The sequence below is a fragment of the Paramormyrops kingsleyae genome, chromosome 2 (assembly GCF_048594095.1).
Source record: "Paramormyrops kingsleyae isolate MSU_618 chromosome 2, PKINGS_0.4, whole genome shotgun sequence".
NCBI classification, from domain to species: Eukaryota; Metazoa; Chordata; class Actinopteri; order Osteoglossiformes; family Mormyridae; genus Paramormyrops; species Paramormyrops kingsleyae.
This window is the reverse complement of record NC_132798.1, coordinates 23,245,017-23,269,145: the sequence shown is the minus strand read 5'-3', so window position 1 is coordinate 23,269,145 and position 24,129 is coordinate 23,245,017. Positions and strand designations below refer to the sequence as shown.

The following is a 24,129-nucleotide window of genomic DNA, read 5'->3' as shown; positions in this document are numbered from 1 at the left end:
CTTGTATTTCCTGTTCTCTGTGTCATTCTTCAAAGTATTTGTACAACTTACACATTTACTGCCATGGTTCGCATTTTTCAGATGAAATATTTCCTTTTTGTCTCTGAAATATTTTGCCATTTTCCCCCCTCATTTTCCAGTAACAAAATTATGAATTGGTATAAATGATTCTTTAATGTTACAATGTTTTTATCCAGTTGCACTTGTACAGTTTCTAATTTCTGATGTTTTTCTCTTTTTTCCCCCAAAATTTGTTCTGTCTGTCAATGTTGGATTCCAATCACTTCCTGCTGGACCACAAAATCCCTTCCTGTCGACAACTGTTACTGTGATGGATCAAAACCTCTTTGCTGTCACCTGACCTGGTCACCTGACTCCCCCTATCTGCCTGTCTGACCAATCAACCTCTTCTCCTTCGATTCCACTGTCTCTTATTGCCTGATCTGTGGAAAGCAAATGAAGAATCTTGGGCAGAAGGAAGCTTCTGCGTGTTGGTCAAAAAGAACAATCTGTGTCAGCGGAAGGTCCTGCAACAGCTGTGTTGTAGAACGTGTTCTCTAAAAGGGTGACCGGACGTCCCGGGGGGTGCTGTGCTTCTGTATGCATTTATAGTGATAATTTATATGAAAATCTCTGCCTCCTCCACTCCAATTTTTCTAAGGGAACATGTCAGAGACTCAGTGACAGGACTACAACAAACCTACCTTTTTCTGTACTGTGACGTGTCATCAGGGTGGAGCGTGTGGGAATTTTTGTCAACGTGTCGTTATTTTGTGACCAAAGCATCGATGCCAAATTGATTTTTACCTGTTCAGAGTAGGATTCGCAGTTTGCTGGGGGGGCCATCCTTATAGTGTTTTACTATCACTGCCCCCACCCCCCTTCTCCTCCCTATCATGAGTGTGGCGCAAAGATGAAAAGCTGTTGAATGCTTCCCATGTAAATAAATACGAAAAACTTGCTGATTAACATGAATGTTTTGAAGCAGGTGCATTTCAACTTGGAAAGTTTGTTTCTAATCCGCAGCTGTGAGTGCATGTCTGATGACCTCCGCTACCCCACCAGCATCCCTGTTCCTCAGCTTAGAAATTCCTCCCTTCTCGTTGAGTCTGGGGACTCGGACACACATTGTTTCAGTTGGAAATGTTTTATTTTAGGGGCTCTGACTTATGTGGGCTGGGTAAGGGCAGCGGGTTGTTTTTTTATATTATTTTTATTTTCTATTATTTTTTTGCTGCTCTTGTTTTAACCTTGATGTTGGAGGCCTGGGTCATGCGCCACGAGGGCTGGTGATAATTTTGCCCCTTGCACATTCACACTAGAAAAACTGACATTTTTGAAAACCTGTCACCCCCTCAACGCTGATGAGTGGCCCGATCCTTGCTCTTTGTTCATTGATTGACACAGCGCACATGTACACACACACACACACACACACACACCCAAGTTTGCCTGCAGTGCAGCTCGGGGTCTCACAAAGCCGCTCTGTGCGGAATCCTCGCCTGGCGGAAACAATTCCAGCACTGTCTGATTCTCGCAGATTACAAACCGAAGATATTTCGTTTAGATTCTGAACATGCTGGAATAGTCTCAACAGTATTGAGTTTTCATATGTTATGCCATATGTTCAATCACTGATTTGTGCTCTTCATAACCATCAAGCTTTTATACGGTTATTAATAAAGTGTAAGGTTTTAATATTCATTGGCTGCATGGGAATGACAAAAAAATTTTCAATGTACATTTGAAGTTTGTAAGACAACGATTGGTAAACCTGAACTGTCCCGGGTTACTGACAGGTCAGGAAACCTTTCATTGGCCAATGGCATAATCGGGTGCTAAAAAAAATCTTTCACACGCGGATCTCACTCTCATTTGTGTCTCTGGTTCTGAGCCTTCATTTAATGTATTTAATAAATAATTAGTAAAAATAGAAAAAGATTCAAGTTCAGTATACGATCTTCAAAGATAACTTGCTTTGCTTTTTAAATGTTAGTATTACTGTCTGTTAGTAATCACGAAGTGTAACTGGTTGATGTAGCTTTCATTGAGGCTGATGCCGTTTTGCTTTCTCAGCCCACAAAGCCTAGCTAGTCCAGCACAGGCTAAAGGGAGAAAGATATCGAAAGAAAACCAAGAAAGGAAGCAAATGCATAACTGTGTTATCCAGTCTGTCATCGTGTCATGGCGTAGGCATGAGAAGCTGAAGGAGACTTTGCTCCTCTCTGTCACTGTTGGGTATGAGAGTGAAGGTCACGCAGCCAAACAATGCTTTCCTTACTGTGCTTCTGAAGACACTGTTTCACGGTTGAAGTTAGACTTCATTTTAGGTCATCTCAGAGTTGCTGTGTTAATGCACACAGTTCCAGCTTGAGGGCTTCTAAAAGCTTATGTTAGCAACCAAGGGTGTCTTTAGGCCTATTTTAGAGGGGCTAAATGTGTTTTTATTAGCTTGAGTAGTTTGACATCAGCCCGCCACCCCCAGTAAAGACTCAGCCCCCCTATTCATTCATCTCTAACGATACCCTTGTTAGGAACCTACCCTACTCCCTTATTTTTAATTGAGAATCCTTCAGTGTAAATTTATGCTTGGTGGAAAGTTCTTAGTTTTTTAGTGTGGTATTCTACTTTTGTGCAATCGCAATAAAACATTAGAAAGTTTAATCAAAACCAGATAGAACCATGTGGAAAGAAGAGAAGCAGATACTACAATGCAAAAGGAAAAAAAGAATGGGGGGGGGGCTTTACATTCATGCTTTTACCAGAAAGACCATGTTTGCTGCAGCTTTGTAATACTTTATAATAACTGTCAGCTTTGAAGATTTTTTTGTTTTTGTTGTTTTGTAATAACACCTGAGTTTTGTCATCGGTCACAGCGAAGTAGTGTAGCTAGAAACATGTTATTTCTCCAAACCATTCTTTGTATGGAAATCATAGAATTATTGGCGTAGTTAATAGCAATAATTGGGTTCGCTTGACTTGTTTGTGCGTCTGGAAACGGTTTGGGTAATTTAATGAAACCCAGGCAGAGGTTCGTATCAGTTTATCTTCATTGAGTATTTGTAATCTGTTTGTGAAGAGGCAGGGCTATAGCCAAGATGCTAAATAAACTATTTTGTCATTGTTACAATGTTAGGGCATTTGTCTATTTTTAAAGCATTCAGAGAAATCCACACATCTGTTATGTACGAGCAAAGCAACCTGCCCTTTTCCCAGTGGTCCCAGTGACACGCACGGCTCGCTCCGCTTCGGTGCGTTCATCAGCGGCCACAGCATGTGTACGTTTATGGGCTGCGCGGCCTGCTTGTCTTAGGAGAGTCCGTCCCAGACATTGGGCATTCTAGAACTTTGACAGGTGCTAATCAGAGTCTGAAAACGCTGCTCCAGCATTACCTCATGTACTCGCCGTTTGTTCCTATGAAGCCACATTCGCACGCGGACACGTCATTCGGAGGTGGGACGGTACGGAAACATATCATGGGTTCGCTTGACTTGTCTCTTGGAATCCACTTCATCAAAAAGCTGGAATTGTCATCTTTTGCTTAGTTTTTTTGTTTTATATTTCATGAGTTTTGGACACATGGTCATTAAATCACCGTTTTCACATTTTCATTCCAGTTGTAGGAATTAAAATTAAATCTTTTTTTTTTTAAAGGGTGTGAGTGCTAGATTCCATTTTTATTTATACAGGAGATTTATGAAACGGTTGTTGTGTGATCTCTTCTGACAGAAGGTTCTGAAATTGTGTGGTACCATTTGAGTATATTGCTGCCTCATTTTATATCAGTTTTAATTATATATTCATGATTAAAATATTATGGTTTGTAAAGATTATGTGCAAATACATTCAAAGTCACAAAACTAATATTATGTAACTAATTATATACATTTACTATTTGCTTTAGGGGAAAAAATGTTTGTCTTTCTGTCAAATTAATGTACATTTGTAAAATTCAGTCTACATGTAAGATATTTGAATCCAGTTGTAATTGATAATGGCCAAAAATTGGTGTTTCATATGGGGAAAAAACACTTAATTACTTTTTAACTATTCAGTCTAATATAATGGTTTCTTTGTAGCTCATAAAATGTATTCAAAAAAAAAGTACAAATAAGTCTCCGTTGTCCCAAGATTATGGTAGTTTGATAGTGAACATTGTAAAATTGAAGTGATATAAATACCTTTTAATAAAATAAAAATATGTATTTCTGAAAAGCTGCCTACACATTTAATGATATTGTTTTATTTTAGAAATCCTTGCTTTGCTGTTTGGGCAATTTTCAGGGTGCTACAAACACTTCATAAGGTTCAAATGTCACAGTTAGCAAATGAATTATCGAGCGTGTGTTTGTGTCCCGAGCATATAAGCGTTTAGAAGGTGCTTGGATGTTGGTGTCCAAAATATGAGCAAAATGGCAGCTTCCAGTCTCAGAAAGCACTTCAAGGTCAAATCATAGCAAAAGGTCAAATTCTGTTTATGCTGATAGTCAGAGTGTTATGGCACATTTTAATGTTTAGTGATCTTTCTGTGCTCATAGCTGAGGTGTCACTTGATATATATATATAATATATAGGGCAGGTATTAATATAAATATATTATTTTTCCTCATTTAGTTAAAAATAGTTTATTAATGAGTTGTATAATGTGCTCATCACTATGCTTAATGAACATGACAGATGCTCCTCCATTCATACTGTCTGCATTTGGTTTTGTTTGGATTATTTGGAAATGATGGACTCAGTAGGAAAACAGTACTAAGCAGAAAAGCAGTATATTCTATAACAGTGGTGTCCAAGCTTTTTTTATAGGGAGAGCTACTTTTATAAAGAAAATACTCTGGCGAGCTACCAGATCGCAACCATACATTTTGCTAGACAGGGTCTCCCCCTCGCTATATTTTCCCGATCGGGGGGGATGATTGGAAGTTGAATCGCAATCAACTACAAATGTCCTGCCGATGGACCTGTGACAATCACTGCTCTCAAGGGGGGTCATTGCAGGGGAGGATTTTGGGCCCCAGGTAAGACATTTTTTGGTAACCAGAGGTGACTTTATTGCTGAGGTGATGCCCATCAATCTTTGTTCAATCAAAATTAAAAGATCCATCAGGTGATTAGAAATCAGGCCACCACACACTGAATGGTGAGGAGCGTTTGCCTTGGAAAGGTGACCCTGAATGGCTGTATCTGGCAAAGCTGTTAAACTAGAAGTTCCTGTGACTAAATTCAACCAAAATATGTGCACCCTCTAGAACAGTGAACCTGTTTTGCTCCTGGAAATCTGAGTTACAGCAGTGAAAGGTGAGCACAGATTTATGGTTTTAATCCCTGAAACAAAATTAATTTTTTTTTTCTTTTTGCAATAAATCCTGGATGCATTAAGTTGGACTACTGTCAGATGAAGTGAGGTTGGCTATATGTTTATGTTATGTAATTTTGTTGCTATGTGATAATACATGTCAATTAGCAAGAAATATATGATAAAAGTCTGGCTGGGGTTATGCTGTATCACCTTTTGTGTGTGTGTGTGTGTGTGTGGGGGGGGGGTGATGTTATAGCAATCAACTTGAACTTCTTTGTGCTTTTAGTAAGCAGCAGTTGCACAATTATAGTTTTTGTTGCACAAAAATCACTGCTATTTTCTAATTAATTGTGTGTTCATAGTAGGGCTGTCAAAATTAACGGGTTAACGCGGATTAATCCATCATCATGATTAATCTGATTAAAATTTTTAATGCAATTAACCCATCTGCAGAGCAGAATAAGTCAAAATCCCTGAAATGTCTCTGTCAACCCATTTCGGGCAGTTTTGCTGCGTTCCATTTGCCCTTGGAACTCGTATTCCGAGTCGGATTCCGGAGTTTTGAAGTCGGAAGTGACGATATGCGCGCTGCTGTTTCTCGGAGATCCGAGAAATATCTCAAAGCAGCACAGAGGATCCCGAGTTCAGAATCCAAGATGGCTGCGCCCTTTATCAACAGAAGGGAAAGTTGTAGTTTTATACCGTTCAAGCACTACTTCTTATTTGTGGCCATTAAATCGGTCGCACACACTATACCATCCAACTTATCTGTGGACGTGTTGCTACGGAGTTTTATACATAAAGCACAGTGCGTAATGTGTTAACTGATATTGCTAACAATGGCAATTAACCGGATTAGAATTGGATTTCATGATTAGTCGGATTATTTGTTGGATTTACGGTAGTTCGGGCTAATTGTAAGTGAACGAAGATAAAGACAATTTAAACTGAGTTACCTTAAATCCGACAAGTTGTCCGGCAAAGCAAAAAATCTTGCTTTTTGATATGGGTCCATGGTATTGCACTTCTGTGGCAGATGGAATGCATCCGACTCCTGTTCAAGATGTTCAATAAACATGTTAAGTGCATATATATATATTCCCTTTTTTCTTGAGTGTGTTTGCTCTTGCAAAATGAAATGCGATTAATATAGATTAAAAATGAATATTTAATCGTGATTAATCGAAATGAATCCACAGCAACCCTGTGATTAATCTGATTTAAAAATTTTATCGTTTGAGAGCACTAGTTCATAGTCATTTTGTGTTTATATTCTTGTAATTTCTCCTGACAGAGGTTCTGGACTTGATTATTCCTCTAACAGCTTTGTTGCTTGGCAATCCTACACTGTTTGTGTAACTTGGAAAAGTTAGCTATAATTTTTCCAGTATAATATGTGTATACCTAATTACTATGCTTTATTTGTCATGTTTGTTTGTTACACCATCACATTGAATCACTTGGTCGTGTGACTGAGTAGCTGTTCACTATCATTATTGCTCCCTGCAGTATTAATTTTACACGTTAGGACTATTTTGACATCTCTATCTTGAAAATCCAAAAAGTTAAACGTGTTTTTATTTGATATTTTCTTTAATACTGTCACATAAAAAAGTTACATCATAAACACAGGGACAGCTGTCTCAGCAGTTGGGTCGGCTGTCACAATATTTCAGAGTATGTTTGGCAGGTGGTCACTTTTTGTTGAATTAAATAATCAGGATGATTTTTGCATTGGAGCCTTCAGCCCCAGGCTGCCCTGTGCTGTAGTACAAGGTATTTCATTTTGCCAGCAAAAATGATCACTTTGGTACCTCTGTATCATCAACTAAAGCTAAAGGAGACAAAGATCTCATTCTCCTGCACGATTCCGAGGGGCCTTACTGACAGAAAAGTGGGCCACAAAAATTGCACTAATTCTGGCCAATTTGTACAGGGCAAGGATCATTTGGGGATTTGAAATATTATATCTATGATTGTGATTATGGAAGTTTGAGCCTCCAGTGCTCAAGGTTCTTGTAAACAGAGTACCTGGGTCTGTTTTCATTCTTGGTTTAAAATTTTCCAGTCTCACATGGGCTTATGGGATCATTATGGCAGATCGATAAAATGTCACCGAAGGGTCCCTCTGTGTAAAAATCGAACTTGTTAAATCACTTGCTCACTCTGTGAGTTTGTCTCAAACAGACCTGTTTAATGAAAAGCAGCTGTAACATTTAAAATGCGTACTTATGTTATAAATATGGAAAGCTCTGAAGAAATGTAATGGTGCTTGAATTTAACACACCTTTTAAATTCTCTATGCATTTCCATTGCCATTTTTTTCTTGCCTGGTGGATCATATTTTATTCATTTGTTATAATATGTCGATATGGATATGTTCAACATGATTTAAACCCACAGAATTCCAATATGATTTCTTTCATTCTACAGGCAATATATTTCTCCCGAAAATCTTTATCATGAAGTTTTTGAATTTGACTAGGTACTCTTACATCTGCAGGTTTTTTTGGGGAGCCCTGAAAAAAGGGCTGTTTATTGTGTCCTTCACGGCATCCCAGGCAGTCAGATTTTAATATGGTGATAACAAGTTATCTAGCATCCCAGGCTAGCTAGCACCCATAATCTACTCCAGGAACAATGAAAATTGCCCCAACGTGGAAATTACCCTGTTACGGTAAACAGGATGAATTGCAAAACTTTTTACAGTCCAGTCTCTTTTAATAGAGGATTATTCAGGTAATTCCAATTTGATTTAAACAGTTGGTATTATCCTGATCTGATATGCAGCTTTGCATGAAGGTTAATTTTGTCCTTTATCCAGCCCAGGGGATTTTAACTCTTATATCGTCGCCGTCCAAAGAAAAACATCAATCTCCAAAAATCCATTATTTCAGGAGCATGAAAAGATGCAGAAACTACTTCATAATATACCGTAAACTTAAAACAAGGTAACGAGACACCACAAATGGAAACCTATCTCTACCCAGCTGTCAGTGAACAGTTTCTTGTTTTACATGGAGTTGCTTGGATTGTTGTCTGCGAGGCAAATATGTCAGTGTCAACAAGATATAAACTAATCTAGCTTTATATTCCCAATTAACAATAATGATAGTAGGACCATCATGGCATGAGAATGTTGTGCTAATAAATGTATCTTTTGGTGAATGGAGGGAGGTTAACCATTTGGGGATTACAGAAAGATGTGGTCTGTTTTTATTCCTATAAAGTCTGTCTAGTGGAAATGAGTATCTTAGGAATACCAAGAAGTCTGGATGAGTGAAAGAGTGTGGTGTAACGCTGATAGAGCCTGACCTCAGATGATGGCTTTGCATGGAAGCTGTGGAAGTTTCTGAGAAAGTTTCTCATGCACAACGGTCTGCTGCTGGGTTGAACAACATCACTGTGAGTAAACCCAGTCTGTTCGATGCTCCATTACAGCTCACAGCAGGGTCTGGTCACACCACCCAAACTTAAACTCATCTGCTCTGTACTTTCTTACTCTCTCTTACTGTCTCTTACTGAACCCAAAAGACCACAGAGGGCGAGATGAGCTCTACCGTTGCTTGCACTCCTCACATAAGCACTGAACTCGCAGCTATCCAACATAACCAGGAATAACAGATTCCTCATCTCAAGTGGAGCGATGCAGTTTTGGCTCATGGGTGCATGTGAATATGACAGATTCAATACGCTCACACTGGGTATCTGTTTGTATGAAAGGATGGTTCCCTCCATCTCTGTCTGGCAGGTGAGTACCTCAGTGGTCGCGGGAGATGTCGGCTGTGCGATGCCACATGTTACAAGTGCGTCGGACCAGAAATCATGGACTGCATCAGCTGTGTTCAAAACAAGTGGGTTTCAAAAACATGTCCCTAAAACATATATGAACCTAACCTTCATTTTCTGCTTGATATAGAAATATTCTGACTGGATGTGCTAAAATATATTTACTTTGTATTTTGTAAGTTCTTTTTCTAATCTTGTAAAACTATTTATTACATCAAACATTTTCCACATTTTGAAATGCGTGCACATTTTCATTTTTAGGATGATAATATGGAAATTAGGTCTAAATTTCCCACTCTGCAGTTTGCATACTTTGATCATAAGTAGTCTTACTTTTTTTTGCCAGTTTAAGAAAAATGTGAAAATGGCATTTCAGCCTCTAGCAAAAGCAGATTTTAATGAATATGAAATTCAATTAACTCTGCTGTGGGGGAAATAAATGGGGAAAAGTCACAGATAAGGAATTAGGGGTATAAGTGTGACCCATGAGACAAAGGACTCTTCTGAATGTCATGCCTTTTGGTTCCTGATTTCTTTCACTCAGGTACTATAACGATGGTCGCTGTGTGACCCGGTGCCCTGCTGGAAAGTACAATTTTGCCGGGCAGTGTCACCTGTGCCACCACACTTGTCAGGAGTGCAGCGACGCAGGTCCTGACAGATGCACCTCCTGTGACAGAGGTGAGGCCACCCCCACCCCCAGCACTCGTTTAAGGGACCGGCTCACGTTCAAATGAATTGGTCACTGATGAATCTGTGACCTTTTCTTCCAAATTGCCCGCAGAAAATTAGAACTATTGTGTCCTGTGAATCAAATCAAGATTCTCTGATACAATGAAATTAAAGTATAAAACGTCTTGATGTATGACATAAAACTTCTTATTGGACAGCTTGGAAATCATTCAGCTAAAAATAACCAATCATGAGCACTCTCATGTTGCCCCCCACCCCGCTGGATCCCGTTCATTTCACTGAACCATTTGTCCAGGGGTTAGAGTAATTCTGCAGACTATTTATTTTAAAACAGAAACTTTGAGACTTTCAAGGGGGTCATTTCATTTGTGCCCTCGATCCAGCTGTTATTTTGGACCTTTTAATTCCTCTGGATGTTAAATAAAATGAAAGTGTTTCCTAAAGAATGTGTGTGAAACATGTAAACATGCTGTGTTTTTGTTTTTAAACACAGCAGACACCTCATCTCCACTTATCTTTATGATGGTTCATTTAAGCTTATCCTCTTCAGAAGATGAATATCACTGGACTAGTGCACATTGTAGAACTGCACATATGTGCAAACTAATTGTTCAAGGTGAACAGTATAATAAAAATAAATATCTTAATGAAAGCAGGTAACAGATGAACTTAAGGTATCAAACACAAAGTGTAAACAAACTGTATCTAAGCTGAGCGTTTGAATATCAGGCGTAAATATTAAAGTCAAGGAACCACGAGCATTGGCATTTGCAGCATAATGATCACTGTTAAATATAAGCTGACTGTTTGGCACACAGATAGGTTTGGAATGGAGAGATACCTGTTTCGAAGCCAGTGCCGGGAGGTCTGCCCCACGGCGTACTACCACTCCCAAAGCAGGACCTGCGAGCCATGCGCACAAAACTGCGACTTGTGCACGACGCCAAACAGGTGCCTCAAGTGTGCCTCCCACTACTATCTGGAAGAGGGCTCATGCACCAAGCTAACATGTGGAGAAGGTGGGTGTGGCCTTCAGCTTTGACCCCACCCCCATTCTAGAGCTGGGCGGTCCCTGCTTTTTCTGTCCTTGCCCTTCTGGCTCCAGGCCCATTGCTTTCTGGGGGCTGTGAAGCATGACTGTATTCCAAGGCGACAGAGACAGTGTGAGAGATTTACAGTGGCATTTTAATAAAATCCAAGGCACTGTGGAGGAGAACCGGATCTTTAGGCAACCATCCTCCCTCGTGGTAGGGCTGCAGACCCAGAAGCGTTAATGAAGATACCACGCTTACCTCCACAACCGTGCCCTTTAAAAACACGGAGGAGAGCATTGATGCTGAGCTGATCAAGGAGCGAGCAAACAGCTTCTCTGTGATTCAGGACTGATGCATCCTGTAACAAGAAGTGTCGAGTACTGCGCCTGTAAATACTTTGATTGTGATACATATGGACAAAAGGCAGAGCAGACACATGACTTTTGCCAGGGACAATTAATTAAATGACAAATCTTGTTTTCCCTTTCAAGTTCCTCCCTCCAGTATTAACACTGTAATTTGAGAAAACTTGGTTTAATACTTGACCTTGCTGTTGACTGTCTATTACCTTCAAGAACGTTCATTAATCAGACTAACCGTTGAGAACATTTGCCACTACAATCACGTCTTCTCTTAGGCTGAAGTCAATGCAGTTGGCTTTTCTTATCTCAGGAAGAGGAAATAAAAATGAAGCCATTATTCATGTTTGACAGAAAGAACTTCTCAGTCCCCAGATTATAACACTTTTCACTGTTTGATTGTATAAAAATTACTGCTTTATTATTCCTACAGTGAAAGATGAAAATGAAGTGGGAATGACTACCATTTAAGTCATTTTATCTGTATTAGACATCTCACAATTATTTCACAGTTGCCTCTGTTGAAGCAGGAGAATACATTGATATATGATGTAAATGTCCAATTTATTTTTTGATTTCTTATTTATATTAAATTCACAACTCTGGTCTGTTTTTAAATGTGTCTGAAGCAGCTGCTGTGCTGTAGCGGTTTCTGCTATTTTCTTTGGAAATACACTGTGGTTAAGAAAATTCTAAGGGAAATTGTGAAGTGGGATAAGCAGTAGGAGACCTTAAACATTATTTTGGGTTAGAATCTTGGAGGGTTGATGGTGATTTACTCCTGAACATGGTTTCAATGTAATGCAGTGGATATGATACCTGCAGTCAAACCCATATCTGCTTTTATCAGGATGAGACTGCAAAGCAGTCCATTGCTCAGTGTCTGTAGTCTCGCTGCCTCTCATGTCTTCCACCTCATGTTGCTTGTCAGATGAGGCAGAGGATTCCATGTACGACGACTGCGTTCCCTGTGCGGAAGGATGCAAAAAGTGCCTCCAGGGTAAGTCTCCTTGTGTCACTCGACACCTGCTGACTCTTCGGCGACCCCTCCCCCCCCCCCCCTCCCTGCCCTGCTGATCTCCACCCGTAATGGTACAGCACACATAACACACCCTCTGGATTCATTAAACTCGGCTGATTTTACTGTTGCCCGTCCCGATGCTCTGCACACGCCAGACGGTCCCAGCCACCTGGGAATTTTCCGGCACATTGATTGCTGTAACAACTGATGACGCAACAGGGAAGGAGAAGAAAACACAATGGGACACATGATGAAGAGATGACTGCTGATGGTGTTATTGTCAGGAATCAGGGCAGGAACCCTTCAGGGGGTTGGAGCAGGGTGGCCGGCTCTCCGGTTATTACCTGCTTGGCAGCAGAGACATCAGGCTCCTTCTCGTTGCCCTTGACAGTGGCACATCTTTTAATTTTACATGAATGGAAGGAGATTATCCACACAAAGTACTAAATGAGCAGTATTTCTGTGTGTGTGAGGGGGTGCTGGCTTTCCATCATGCCAGAGAGGCGGATAAGGGTTGCAATGATCCCGTTGATAAATGCTTTTCTTGGGCTTGATGAAAGAGCTCATGGCCAGCTCCCACCTCCAAACTCCTCCAACTTGCCAGCCTCCGATAGCCCACCTCCCTGCTCCTCCAGCCTCTGATAGCCCACCTCCCCGCTCCTCCAGTCTGCCAGTCTCTGATAGCCCACCTCCCTGCTCCTCCAGTCTCCGATAGCCCACCTCCCTGCTCCTCCAGCCTCTGATAGCTCACCTCCCCGCTCCTCCAGCCTGCCAGCCTCTGATAGCCCATCTCGCAGCTCCTCCAGCCTCCGATAGCCCACTTCCCAGCTCCCCCTGCAATCACTCTGTCACTCACCGATACCAAATGTGCCTTTTTTGTCCTTCTGATGTGCTTCATGTGTCACTGATCTGAGGTGCTTCTGTAGTTCGCCGGGCTGTTCCCACCTCTGTCTCCTGGTGCTGCCAGAAGCCCAGTTCCAGTAATGAAAGATTCGTCTCATGATTCTCTGCAAAGCCTCAGCATCCTGCAACAACTGAGGTAGCAATTGTGAGGACCATTAGTCAAACATGTCAGTCTGGAATGAGGGTCTGAAAATGATCCTTCCTTCCTTCCCTCCCTCCCAGAGAATGAGGATGAGGCTGATGTAGACGGAGACACATTTAGTCCCCACATGTGCTGTCCCCAAGCAGTAAGGGTTGACCATGTAAGAGCTGTGGTCAGAAAGCCCACCACAGTGTGCGTGATTCACCTTTCAGATAAGATAACGTGTCTCTTCCTGTCCAGGTTTTTGAGAATTGTGTAGTCAGATTTCTTTGGGAATGGGGAGGAGGAGGCACACTGTTGTCATGAATACTGGGCAAATCCCTGAAATAGCTATAGCTGCTATTGTGTCACTCTACGTTAACCTCGCTGCTGGAGCTGGCATCTCTCCTCGCTGCTGGAGCTGGCATCTCTCCTCGCTGCTGGCTTCATGGATTTACTGGGACCTTCCAAGACTGTGCCGACTCTACTCTGCAGTGTGAATATTTATGACAGATTTTTCTCATTCAAAAAGTCCAGGCTTCCAGGCAGGCTTCCCCCACCCCACACTTACCTCCATAATAACTAAGCTCACAAGAAGGAACTTGTTTGACAGAAACTTCACCAATGTTAACGGCTGCAGTTTAATTGCCTGACTATGCGGTGGTGTGGCATTCAGTCCTGACTAATTCTAAATGGAATTGCCTCGAGGTAAATCAGAGTTCCCCCCCCCCCACCCCCCCTCAATATTTAACACCTTTGAGGTATGACTGAGCAGGAACTACAAAGGTCAATCTTTGCGTTACTTTCATTACTCAGAATAACGTAGAAGCACTTTCACTTGGCTAGCTGTGAGCAGGAGGTTTGTGGGATGAAGCTGCCAGACCATTGAGTATTATGGAGCCCCTCAAAGCTGAAACTGTCTAAGCACTGCCATTTGTAGTCTTTGGCGTTATCTGACCTGACTACGGAAATATTCTAGCAAAAATGTGAGAATGGCAGACAAGTTACCTTGATAGTCTGACACTATCAGGTTGAGTCAACCTGGTCAAAGAGCACATAGATAATCTCTGTATAGTATTTTATTTATCATACGTATTTTATTTATATACATTTATACAGTGACCTTGATAGTCAGACCCTGTCTGGTCGAGCCAATCTGATACCAGAGCACATAAATAATCTCTGTACAGTATAGATAACTACAATGCTGTCCCTAGACGAAGCAAAGGGACGCAGTGCCAGCACTGCAGATTTTAATGGTGAAAGGCTGCCATCTGCTGTTCGATAGTGGAATCATTTGTTGACGTTAGTTCAGAGGGACCCACTTGGCTAAGTGTATATATAAAGAACTAATAATTGAAACTATGCCCATGATGAGTGGACAACTTTTTTGTATGTGAAGAAACAGAAAGGAAAACATCGACAGGGTTCATGAATTACAGCAGCAGGTTTCTGATGCCGACTGCTGTTTCTTTGCAGGAAACCCCAAACATTGTATCTCCTGCATGAAGGGCTACTACCAGTGAGTCCACCACATTTACTGCACCTGCCAAGAGGCGCTATTTAAAAACATGCAGTGTGTTGCTTTTACATATCTATGTCTGCTTCTCATATATGATTATTTCAGATTTTTTTTCTTTTTCTTTTTTTTTTTGTTATTTCCATGTATAATTTGAATACAATATGCTTCCATATGAATGTGTATCTTCTTGAAAGTGTCATTTCTTTTAATCCATGTTGATTTGCATGTTGGTGTGTTGCGTTAATGTCTGCACCATAGCAGCTTAATGAGTACAGGCAGGGCAAAGTCTTAACTGGGTGTTTGCTGATGAGTTAACATGCTGTTGCTGGGCTGCCATCTACTGGCCCATAAACCAGGCTTAGGCCAAGTGTTGGATGGAGGTGGAGTCTAAAATTGTAAACACATGTTCGTTGTTTGATGATAGAATTTCCTTACCCATCCTTTCTTCACCTCACCCCCCATCACCATACCATTAGAGGAATGGTACATTCTCACCATCAGCACAGAATGGATGCATGCTTTGGTCAGTTCTGGACAGGCACATGTTGCCTTGCCACAGCGGATTTTAAGGGTTTCTCTGCTCTGTCCCATGAGGTTTGAGTTTCAGTGCTACAAGAGCTGCCCTGATAAGACGTACAGCGACAGTAACTCGATGACTTGTGAGCCGTGCGGTGACCAATGTGTCACCTGTGATGATTCGGCCTGCTTCTGGTGCGAGGATGGATATTTCCTGTCCGGTAAATGTCATTCATGCTTTTCACTTCCTTTTACTCCTGAAAAAACAATACAAGCACTAAAAATACTGAAAAATGTAGATTTTCTTTTTGCATATATAAATATACCACTAGGGTGACCAGATCATCCATGTCAGGGAGGACATTTTAAGCTACTTCAGGTTTTACAAACTACTTGAAGACTGAAAGACTCCTGTGCTCAGCTAAATAGTCCAGTTCTTCTTGTGCTTTTACTGGTTTGTTTTCTTGATTGAAAGATTGTGACACATGTATGATTGTAGGAGACTGATCAATCAGCACACAACAAGAACTCAGTTATAAAGTTAAATCCAGGTCTTTTTAATTGAAATGGTAGTTTACAAATCCTGTCCTGGCCCAAACTGTCCTCATTGATATGGATTATCTGGTCACCCTAATATACACTCAGTGGCCTATAAATTTAGTACAGCTTTTACCTCCAGAACTGCTCCAAGGGTTGTCGAGGTTTTTCATTCAGAGAAGCCTTTCTGCACACTGTTGTACTGAAAATTACATTGTGTATTTTTGCCCTTGCTAGTTTCAAAAAGTCTGGTCATCCTTCTCTAACCTCTCTCTTTAACAAGGTGTTTTTAACCCACAGAAATACCAGTGACTGGACATTTATTTATCTGTGTAAACTGTATGCACTATAGTGCGTGAAAATCCGATGAAGTGGCTGTTTTTCAGATGCTGGAGCCACCATGTCTGGCACCAACAATCATGCAACGATTAAAATCACTTAGATCAGATGTCTTAGTCATTATAATGCTTAGTTGCACGATAACTGAACCTCTTGACCCTGTGTGTGGTGAATGTGTCGAGTTGCTATTTGGAGAAAGATGTTGCTTACAAGCAGTAACAAGTAGATTTAGCTAATAAACTGGCCTCTGAATGTGTATACAAATAAAATTGGCTAGTTTTGAGCTGCATGAAATATCAATGTTCTTATCTGATTGTACTCTAGCTGGATTTTCTGTGTATAATGATCAACGTGAGAATGCATGGAAGGTGTGATCAGGCTCAGGGTAAATTTATCTGTGTTCTACCAGCCTCTAAGGGTGTCACAGTGACATTCACACGTGGTCTTGGGTTCCTTCGCTGCAGATGACAAATGCGTGCAGGAATGCGAGGAAGGTTTCTATGCCGATGAGGAGAGTCAGGAATGTGAAGCCTGCCATGAGGATTGCGAAACGTGTCTCGGGCCCAACTACGATGACTGCAACTCCTGTGACGACGGCACGCAGCTGTTGAGCGGCGAATGCGTCGCCGAAAGCCAGCTGTGCAATGACAACAGCTTTGTGAACAGTGCGTTCATCTGCCGTGGCCTACGCACCTAACAACGCCCAGTATTCCTGTGCTAGCACATTCACCTCCCTGATGCCTGTTTCTCAGCCGTGCCCTCCCCTCTCTGATGCCTCCTCACGCTCCCTGTGAGCACCCCTACCCCCTCCTCACCGTGCTGCTTTCACTTGCAGGCAATGAAGAATGTGAACTGTGTCACTCCAGCTGCAAGACGTGCTCAGGTCCAGGGAAAAATAACTGTGATAGCTGTGAGAAAGGTATGCTGATTATTATTTTTTTTTTAAATTAATGGGTGTGGATGTTTCCTGTGTTGCGGCTCTAATATTTGTTGTTTGCTTATACACTATATGACCAAAAGTATGTGGACACCATCTTGCCCACTATATCATTCTGAAACCAAGGGTGCTATTTCAAGCTGGTCCACCTTTTGTAGCTGTCGTTGCCTTTGTTCTTCTGGGACCGTTTTCCATTATATGTTGGGACATTGTGTGGGATTTACTGCCATTCAAGTTGGGAATTGATGTTGGATGATCAGGTCCTTTCCTGTCAGCTTGTGTGGCCAACCATTTAGGCTACTTGCTCCCAGACATTTCCATTTCAGAGTTGCTTTGCTAGGAGTTGATCAGAGTAGCAAATTGCTGAACTGACTTGTTGGAAAGATGGCCTCCTGTGATGGGCCCAAGTAGAACATCACTAACCTCTCCTGTACAGCCACCCATTCTTTTGGCCATATTTGTTGCTGCACATAACATAGCTGTGTGCTTAATTATACACGTCTTTCAGCAATGGGTCTTACTGAATTAGCCAATTCCTATTCCTACACACTTCTAGCCATATAATGTATATTAATGTATAATGTTGAGATATGTATAGATGCATGCGTATATATGTGTGTGTCAACATTAATTCTGTATGAATTTACATTAAAGCATTCACAGGAAGATCATAACTTCCTTGCCTTCAGTTTGATTTAACCCTTTGTGTTTCAACCATCAAAAGTTTAGCTTGGTGTGGCTTCAAGGTGATTAACATCCCACTGAACTTTCAAAGCATGGAATTATCTTAATATATAGATTTCTGACAGCCAGGGAAAAAAAATTCTGTAAATTAATGGACGAAAGAACAGAAAAAGTTCACAGCTGGTTCTCTGAATCCCACCTGTCCACCATCAGATCCTTGACTCTGCATCTGTGAGCAGATCCTTTCCTTCCAGTGTCCACATTTCCCACATTCCTGTTTCTGTTCCCCTCTTCCTGATTGTGTTCCTCTTTCCCCCCCTGTTTAAGGTCAGGGTGTTTCTGTTCTGCGTGTTACTGACTGTTCCACCTTATACCTGCAGGACGGTACCTGACTTCCCGACGGTACTGTATGGAGAAATGTCCCGATACCAGTTTCGCAAACAAAACTACGGGGTGGTGTGATGACTGTCTCCAGGGGTGTTTGCACTGTCGGGACAGCACCCAGTGCCTGAAGTGTCTCTCAGTTGCCAAGAACCGCCTGTACCTGAAAGATGGCCGCTGTGTCCACTTCTGTCTCAGGTTCCTGTTTTCATATCTCATTCTCAGAGAAAAACGTCCCTTTGCAAGTAGAAAATGGCTGCATTATCAAAGTCTTCAAACATTTTGATGTGCTTTCTTTTCACAAATGATTGATATGGGTAATTCTCTATTCCATATACAACTCTGGAAAAAATTGACACCACTTGATATTTTTAAACAAATCTGCATTTTTAAATCCTGGTTTAATCCTGGTTCTGCTGGCAGAAGGCTACTCTGTGCAGCAGGTTGCTTCCAGATTCACTATTTCTAAGACATCAGTACACAAGCACAAGGTGAAACAAGAGACAATGGGAATGATCAGAAACCAGCCAGGCAAAGGGTGGAAGTGACTTCGTAATGCCAGAAATGATCATTAACTTATCTGGCAGTTTGTTATGAATCAGACGATGACATCAAGTGACCTTTAAAAGGAATGGGAAACATTAAGTGCAGGTGTGACGTTGCTAGGACAGTTTGTATCAGGGTCCTAGAAGCAGGACTAAAGTTCCATAAAGCAAAGAAGAAGCTCTTCAGTAATGAGAAGCAGAGAAGAACCAGGCTGCAGTTTGCTAATATATATATATATATATATATATATATATATTATTCACAGACTCACACCCATAAACTGGGAAATGAGTGAAAGAAAAATGTTGCTGTGGTCTCTGAATTTTTCCCCAGAGCTGTATATATAATATGGGGCTTCAGTAATGGATCTGGTGTTTTGGATTAAATGAATGTGGATGATCAGACAAGAGCAGGCATACTTAGAAGGGTATGGCCATAAGGAGGAGGTTTCAGGCTCCTGATCAGGGTAAGTGCTGGAAGGATGGATGAGAGGGTTGTGAATGACCATACAGGCATTATGCTTCACTGCATATTCTCAGTTTGCTCATCGATCTGGTCCCTCCTCTCAAATAATCTTGAGTGGTCTGGGCCCTCATCCCAAGTGGACTTGAATGATTTTGGCCCTCCTCCTCCTGATTGATCTGGACATCCCCCTGTCTGCAGGGGGTTTCCTGATGGCGACGTATGCAAGAGCTGTGCCCCGCAATGTGCTTCCTGTGAGGGCAACGCCACCTACTGCCAGACCTGCGTGGAGCCCTATGTGCTGCATGATCACGAGTGCCGGGAGGGCTGCCCGCCAGCGCACTTCTCCAAGGCGGGGGAGTGCCAGCAGTGCCCGTACGCCTGCCAGGACTGCACTGAGCTCGGCTTGTGCAGAGGTGACAGCCCCATCCCAATTACACGAGTCCTCTCCACAGTCCCGCTCTGTAGCTTGCTGATTAATCTAATGGGCCATCTGTAGACTCCCTCCAAGTTGGGCGTGTCCCCTTGCTGAGCATCAAAGATGTGGATTAGCGCTTCAGCATCAATTGCAGTGGAGTGTTTTTGATACTCTGTGATTAGTTATAAATAGGACTCTTAAGGTGGGCGGGTGGATCACTGGGTAGCAATAATGCCTCAGACCTTTAGGGTTGGGTGTTTGGAGGTTTGCATCTCCCGGTGTTCTGTGGGTTTCTTCCCCCAATCCATAGACATGCAGTTGGGTCTTGAATTTGTTTGGTGTCTTAAATGGACTAGCATCCCATCCAGGATCGCATTGTGTTCTGTGTTGCCTGCGACAGGCTCCAGATCCAGGATGAACATCCAGATTAAAGTATCCTTTCATCTGTGTTTTCTGTATGTAAAAACCAGTGGGTTGCAAAGTCCAGGCAAAGAGGTGCATTGTGGGAATGGGGGTGGGAGATTTTGAGGTAGGGTAGACATATCACTATGGGGTCATGTGATATTAATAGGCCTACAAAAGGAAGGGTGAACTTCCTCTGAGTAAACAGCCTGCTTTGCATCTCTATCGCTCTCACAGAGTGTGAAACATACTACTTCCTGCACAATGGTGGCTGCGTGGATGACTGCCCATCTGGGTTTTACCCGGACATTGAGCAGCAGGACTGCGTTCCATGTCACGCTGACTGTGCGTCATGTGACGGGCCAGACGTGGACGACTGCAATGCATGCCTGGACCCGAGTGCCGTGCGCTACAAGGGGAAGTGTTTACCTGAGTGTCCTACCAGCACGTTCCATGACATGGACATCGATGAGTGCAGGGGTATGGCTGCATTTCCCGCACCTCACAGACATTTTGTTCTGGAGGAGAGTGTAATACCTTATGGTCTCCATGGAGATAGAACTCTCATCGCCCATGTGCTCCGCCCTTTTCCGCAGATTGTGACGAGTCCTGTCTCACTTGCTCTGGCCCCCAAGCCTTCGCCTGCAGAAGTTGCCGGTCTGACATGAGATTGGACAACCACGGCCACTGTGTCTTTTCCACTGAATGTCCCTTGCGCACTTACATGGACCAGGAGGGTAGATGCCTGCAATGCCACGCCATCTGCCAGCAATGTCTGGGGCCTGGCAAGTCCCAGTGCCTCAGCTGCAATGAGGGCCACTTTCTGCTCAGTGAGTGCTAACCCATCGTAAGAGGCATCTTACAGGCCAGACAATAGGAGACACGTAAGGTGCTTTCATTTTGAAGTTCAGGAACCTAGTTCCTGGTTCCGAGTTCACAGCCAGGAACTGTTATAGCTTCTGGCCATTCGTGTCTCACTTTCCGACTGCACAACAGTGACCTTTATGCTAAATAGGCATGGAAGATGCAAAATGCTTGTAGATTAAATTTCACATGTAATTTCACACAAAGCTACACCACCACCCCAAAACTATGGAGGATGAACAAGTTGTTTTGTTAGTCATAAGAGGAATCAATCACGTAGTCCAAAAATACAGGACAAATTGTGTCCCATATTGATAATTTATTTATACTAATCTTTTGATTAGTGAATAATTGTCATTGTTGACACACCACAGCGAAATGTGTCCTCTGCATTTAACCCATATGTGACCATGTGACATAGCAGGGGGCAGCTAATTCAGCACCCGGGGAGCAGTGCTTGGGGGCGGTATCTTGCTCAGGGTACCTCAGTGGTGCCTTGCTGGTCGGGGATTCAAACCTGCAGTCTTTCAATTACAAGCGTGGATCCCTAACCATTAAGCCAATTAAATTCACTAAATTCACTAATTCATTAGGGTGTGGTTGTTCCTCTGCCCTCCGCAGACCGCACGTGTGTGGAGCAGTGTCCAGCTGGCTTCTACGAGGACATGGAGCAGCGACTGTGCGAGCGCTGTCACCAGAGCTGCGCTTCATGCCGGGGCAAGCACAGCATGGACTGCGTGAGCTGCAAGCCACACTTCTTCCGCATGGGCAGGGCATGCATGGAGAGCTGCAGCCCCAGGTACAGCCATCAGACAGGGCGGCGTTTCTGCACAGGACCCCACCCAGCTCACACCATAACCTGCTCTATCGTGGAGTCCGGTGGCTCCCAGCCGAAGCCACTTACAGTTTGACAGGATTTCTGCTGTTGTGTCACATTCCAACCAAATCAATATATGAAGCATAATATGGAGTAGTGTTTAAAGTTAGTTATTTCGGAGATCGTGCCTTTGTAACCCACTGATTAAACACTTTGGTCAATACGTAGTATTTCTGCTTGTTTGTTTAACAGACACTTTTGTCCAAAGTGATGTAGAAGTGAGGATCAAAGAGCAGGGTCAGTGTAACTTGAGCAGATGGGGTTAAGGGCCTTGCTCAAGGGACTAACAGTGATGTGATTACTCTACCAACCACGGGACCCATGATCTTCCTGTAGTAAGAATTCTGAAGCACAAAACCACACACTGTTCATGTTTAGCCAAGCCAACATGCTGATGACATCCAAAGCAATGCAGGTGTAAAAAATGATGGGGAGAAAAGTCACCATCCAATATCACCATTCTGAGGAAACAGACCACCTGCTTTTCTACCTGCAGTTACTATGCCAACATGTCTTCCATGATGTGCATAAGATGTGATCCCAGCTGCGACGAGTGCGACGGTTCGGGAAACGCCCACTGCCGCAGCTGCAGGAAAGGATTCTTTCTCATGAAGAATCAAGGACGATGTCACCCATCCTGTCCCAGCGGCTTCTATGAGGACAACGCAAAGAATACCTGTGAGAGATGTCATGCCACCTGTAAGAGCTGCAGAGGTACGAGAGCTGGCAGGGAAACCAGAGAGAGTGAATTCACACAGTTTCGTCAGACTCCTTTAAGCTCCTTTACATAACATAAAGTGAGGGTCTGTATTACAAAGGTCAGAATGTATATGATCATTTTCATTTGCCCTGAATCAAGCCCTTTTCTGGCAACTCTGAATAAGCTAATTGCTTATTGTATCTGGTATTCAATCAACCTAGGAACATGCTATGCTATGCTATGCTATGCTATGCTCATACCATTCATATCCACATATATTAACTAATCGTGCCCTCATCTTATAATGTTTGGTCATTTTGTTTAAATATTAATAAATTCTGATGTTTTAGGTTATTGTCACACAGTTTTGTTTCTTTGGCACTAACAAAATAATGATAATAAAGAAATCAAATCACTGTTCTGCCGCACAAACTTGACTGGGTTAAATGTTTTCAGTGTTTGAATGCATTGCACTAAGTATGTTTTTACATTCTCAGATCAAAGACCTCTGTCTTGTGAGTCCTGCTACTTCGGCTATTTGCTTGCTGGAGGAATATGCCAGTCCCAGTGCATGTTGGGAGAATATGCCATTTCCATGGTAACTAATCCTTGTTACACGACACACTCCTAATCTGTACACCGTAAATAGACTGAATCAGCTTCACTTGTTTGTTGACAAAACCATTTTGCAGTAATGATAACTGACCACTAGGGGAGCTTCCATTCTCTTTTCCTGTCTTCTCCCGTAGGCTATGTCAAATGGTTTGCAGCTCTCTTGTGATTCTTTTCAAACTTATGAAACCTTAAGTTCTTACCGCAGCATGGCCTGTGTCCGACATCGGTGTGATCTTCCCACCAGAGCCCCAGTCTCTCTTGTGAGCCGTGCGATGGCTCCTGCATAGCGTGCAAAGGACCCAGCATCTACAACTGCACTGCTTGTCCTGTCTTTGAAATCCTGTCTGATGACGGCCGCTGCCTTACCTGCTGCAAGGAAGTCCAAGAGGGTTCCCCGCTGCCGTGGGAGTGCTGCAACTGCACTGCATCCAAAGGTGAGCAGCTTCTCCCCAGCCCGCTCACCTCCCTTCCTGTAACTGCACTGTATCCCAAGGTGAGCAGCTCTTCCCCAGTCAGCTCACCTCCCTTCCTGTAACTGCACTGTATCCGAAGGTGAGCAGCTCCTCCCCAGTCTGCTCACCTCCTTTCCTGTAACTGTACTATATCCGAAGGTGAGCAGCTCCTCCCCAGCCCGCTCACCTCCCTTCCTGTAACTGCACTGTTTCCCAAGTTGAGCAGCTCCTCCCCAGCCTGCTCACCTCCTTTCCTGTAACTGCACTGTATCCGAAGGTGAGCAGCTCCTCCCCAGTCTGCTCACCTCCCTCCCTGTAACTGCACTGTATCCCAATGTGAGCAGCTCCTCCTCCGCCCACTCACCTCCTTTCCTGTAACTGCACTGTATCCGAAGGTGAGCAGCTCCTCCCCAGTCTGCTCACCTCCCTCCCTGTAACTGCACTGTATCCCAAGGTGAGCAGCTCCTCCCCAGCCCACTCACCTCCCTTTCTGTAACTGCACTGTATCCCAAGGTGAGTGGCTCCTCCCCAGTCAACTCACCTCCCTTCCTGTAATACCCCCATCACCTCACAGTTTCTATACACTCAGCAAAATGAACACCTTAACCATAAGCAACCAAATAAAATAAAAATTTTTTTTTTTGATTGGTCATT

The 24,129-nt window shown here is 42.8% G+C and overlaps 1 protein-coding gene across 6 annotated transcripts in view; it reads left to right on the top strand.

Moving 5' to 3' along the window:
- The window catches only part of pcsk5b (proprotein convertase subtilisin/kexin type 5b), a 75,313-nt gene that overhangs the window by 49,952 nt on the left and 1,232 nt on the right, over positions 1-24,129 (top strand). For 2 of the 6 annotated variants that reach the window (XM_072708099.1, XM_072708098.1), the window contains exons 21-36: positions 9,055-9,157; positions 9,637-9,773; positions 10,604-10,804; positions 12,110-12,178; positions 14,703-14,745; positions 15,340-15,482; positions 16,602-16,802; positions 16,973-17,056; positions 18,139-18,337; positions 19,349-19,563; positions 20,205-20,447; positions 20,564-20,797; positions 21,453-21,630; positions 22,205-22,422; positions 22,906-23,006; positions 23,268-23,457. In XM_072708099.1, the coding sequence (XP_072564200.1) occupies positions 9,055-9,157; positions 9,637-9,773; positions 10,604-10,804; positions 12,110-12,178; positions 14,703-14,745; positions 15,340-15,482; positions 16,602-16,802; positions 16,973-17,056; positions 18,139-18,337; positions 19,349-19,563; positions 20,205-20,447; positions 20,564-20,797; positions 21,453-21,630; positions 22,205-22,422; positions 22,906-23,006; positions 23,268-23,457 (2,559 nt within the window). Of the gene's footprint in view, positions 1-453; positions 1,701-9,054; positions 9,158-9,636; positions 9,774-10,603; positions 10,805-12,109; positions 12,179-14,702; positions 14,746-15,339; positions 15,483-16,601; positions 16,803-16,972; positions 17,057-18,138; positions 18,338-19,348; positions 19,564-20,204; positions 20,448-20,563; positions 20,798-21,452; positions 21,631-22,204; positions 22,423-22,905; positions 23,007-23,267; positions 23,458-24,129 lie in introns of those variants that run through there. The other 4 variants (XM_072708101.1, XM_072708103.1, XM_072708100.1 and 1 more) reach the window with 3 other exon arrangements.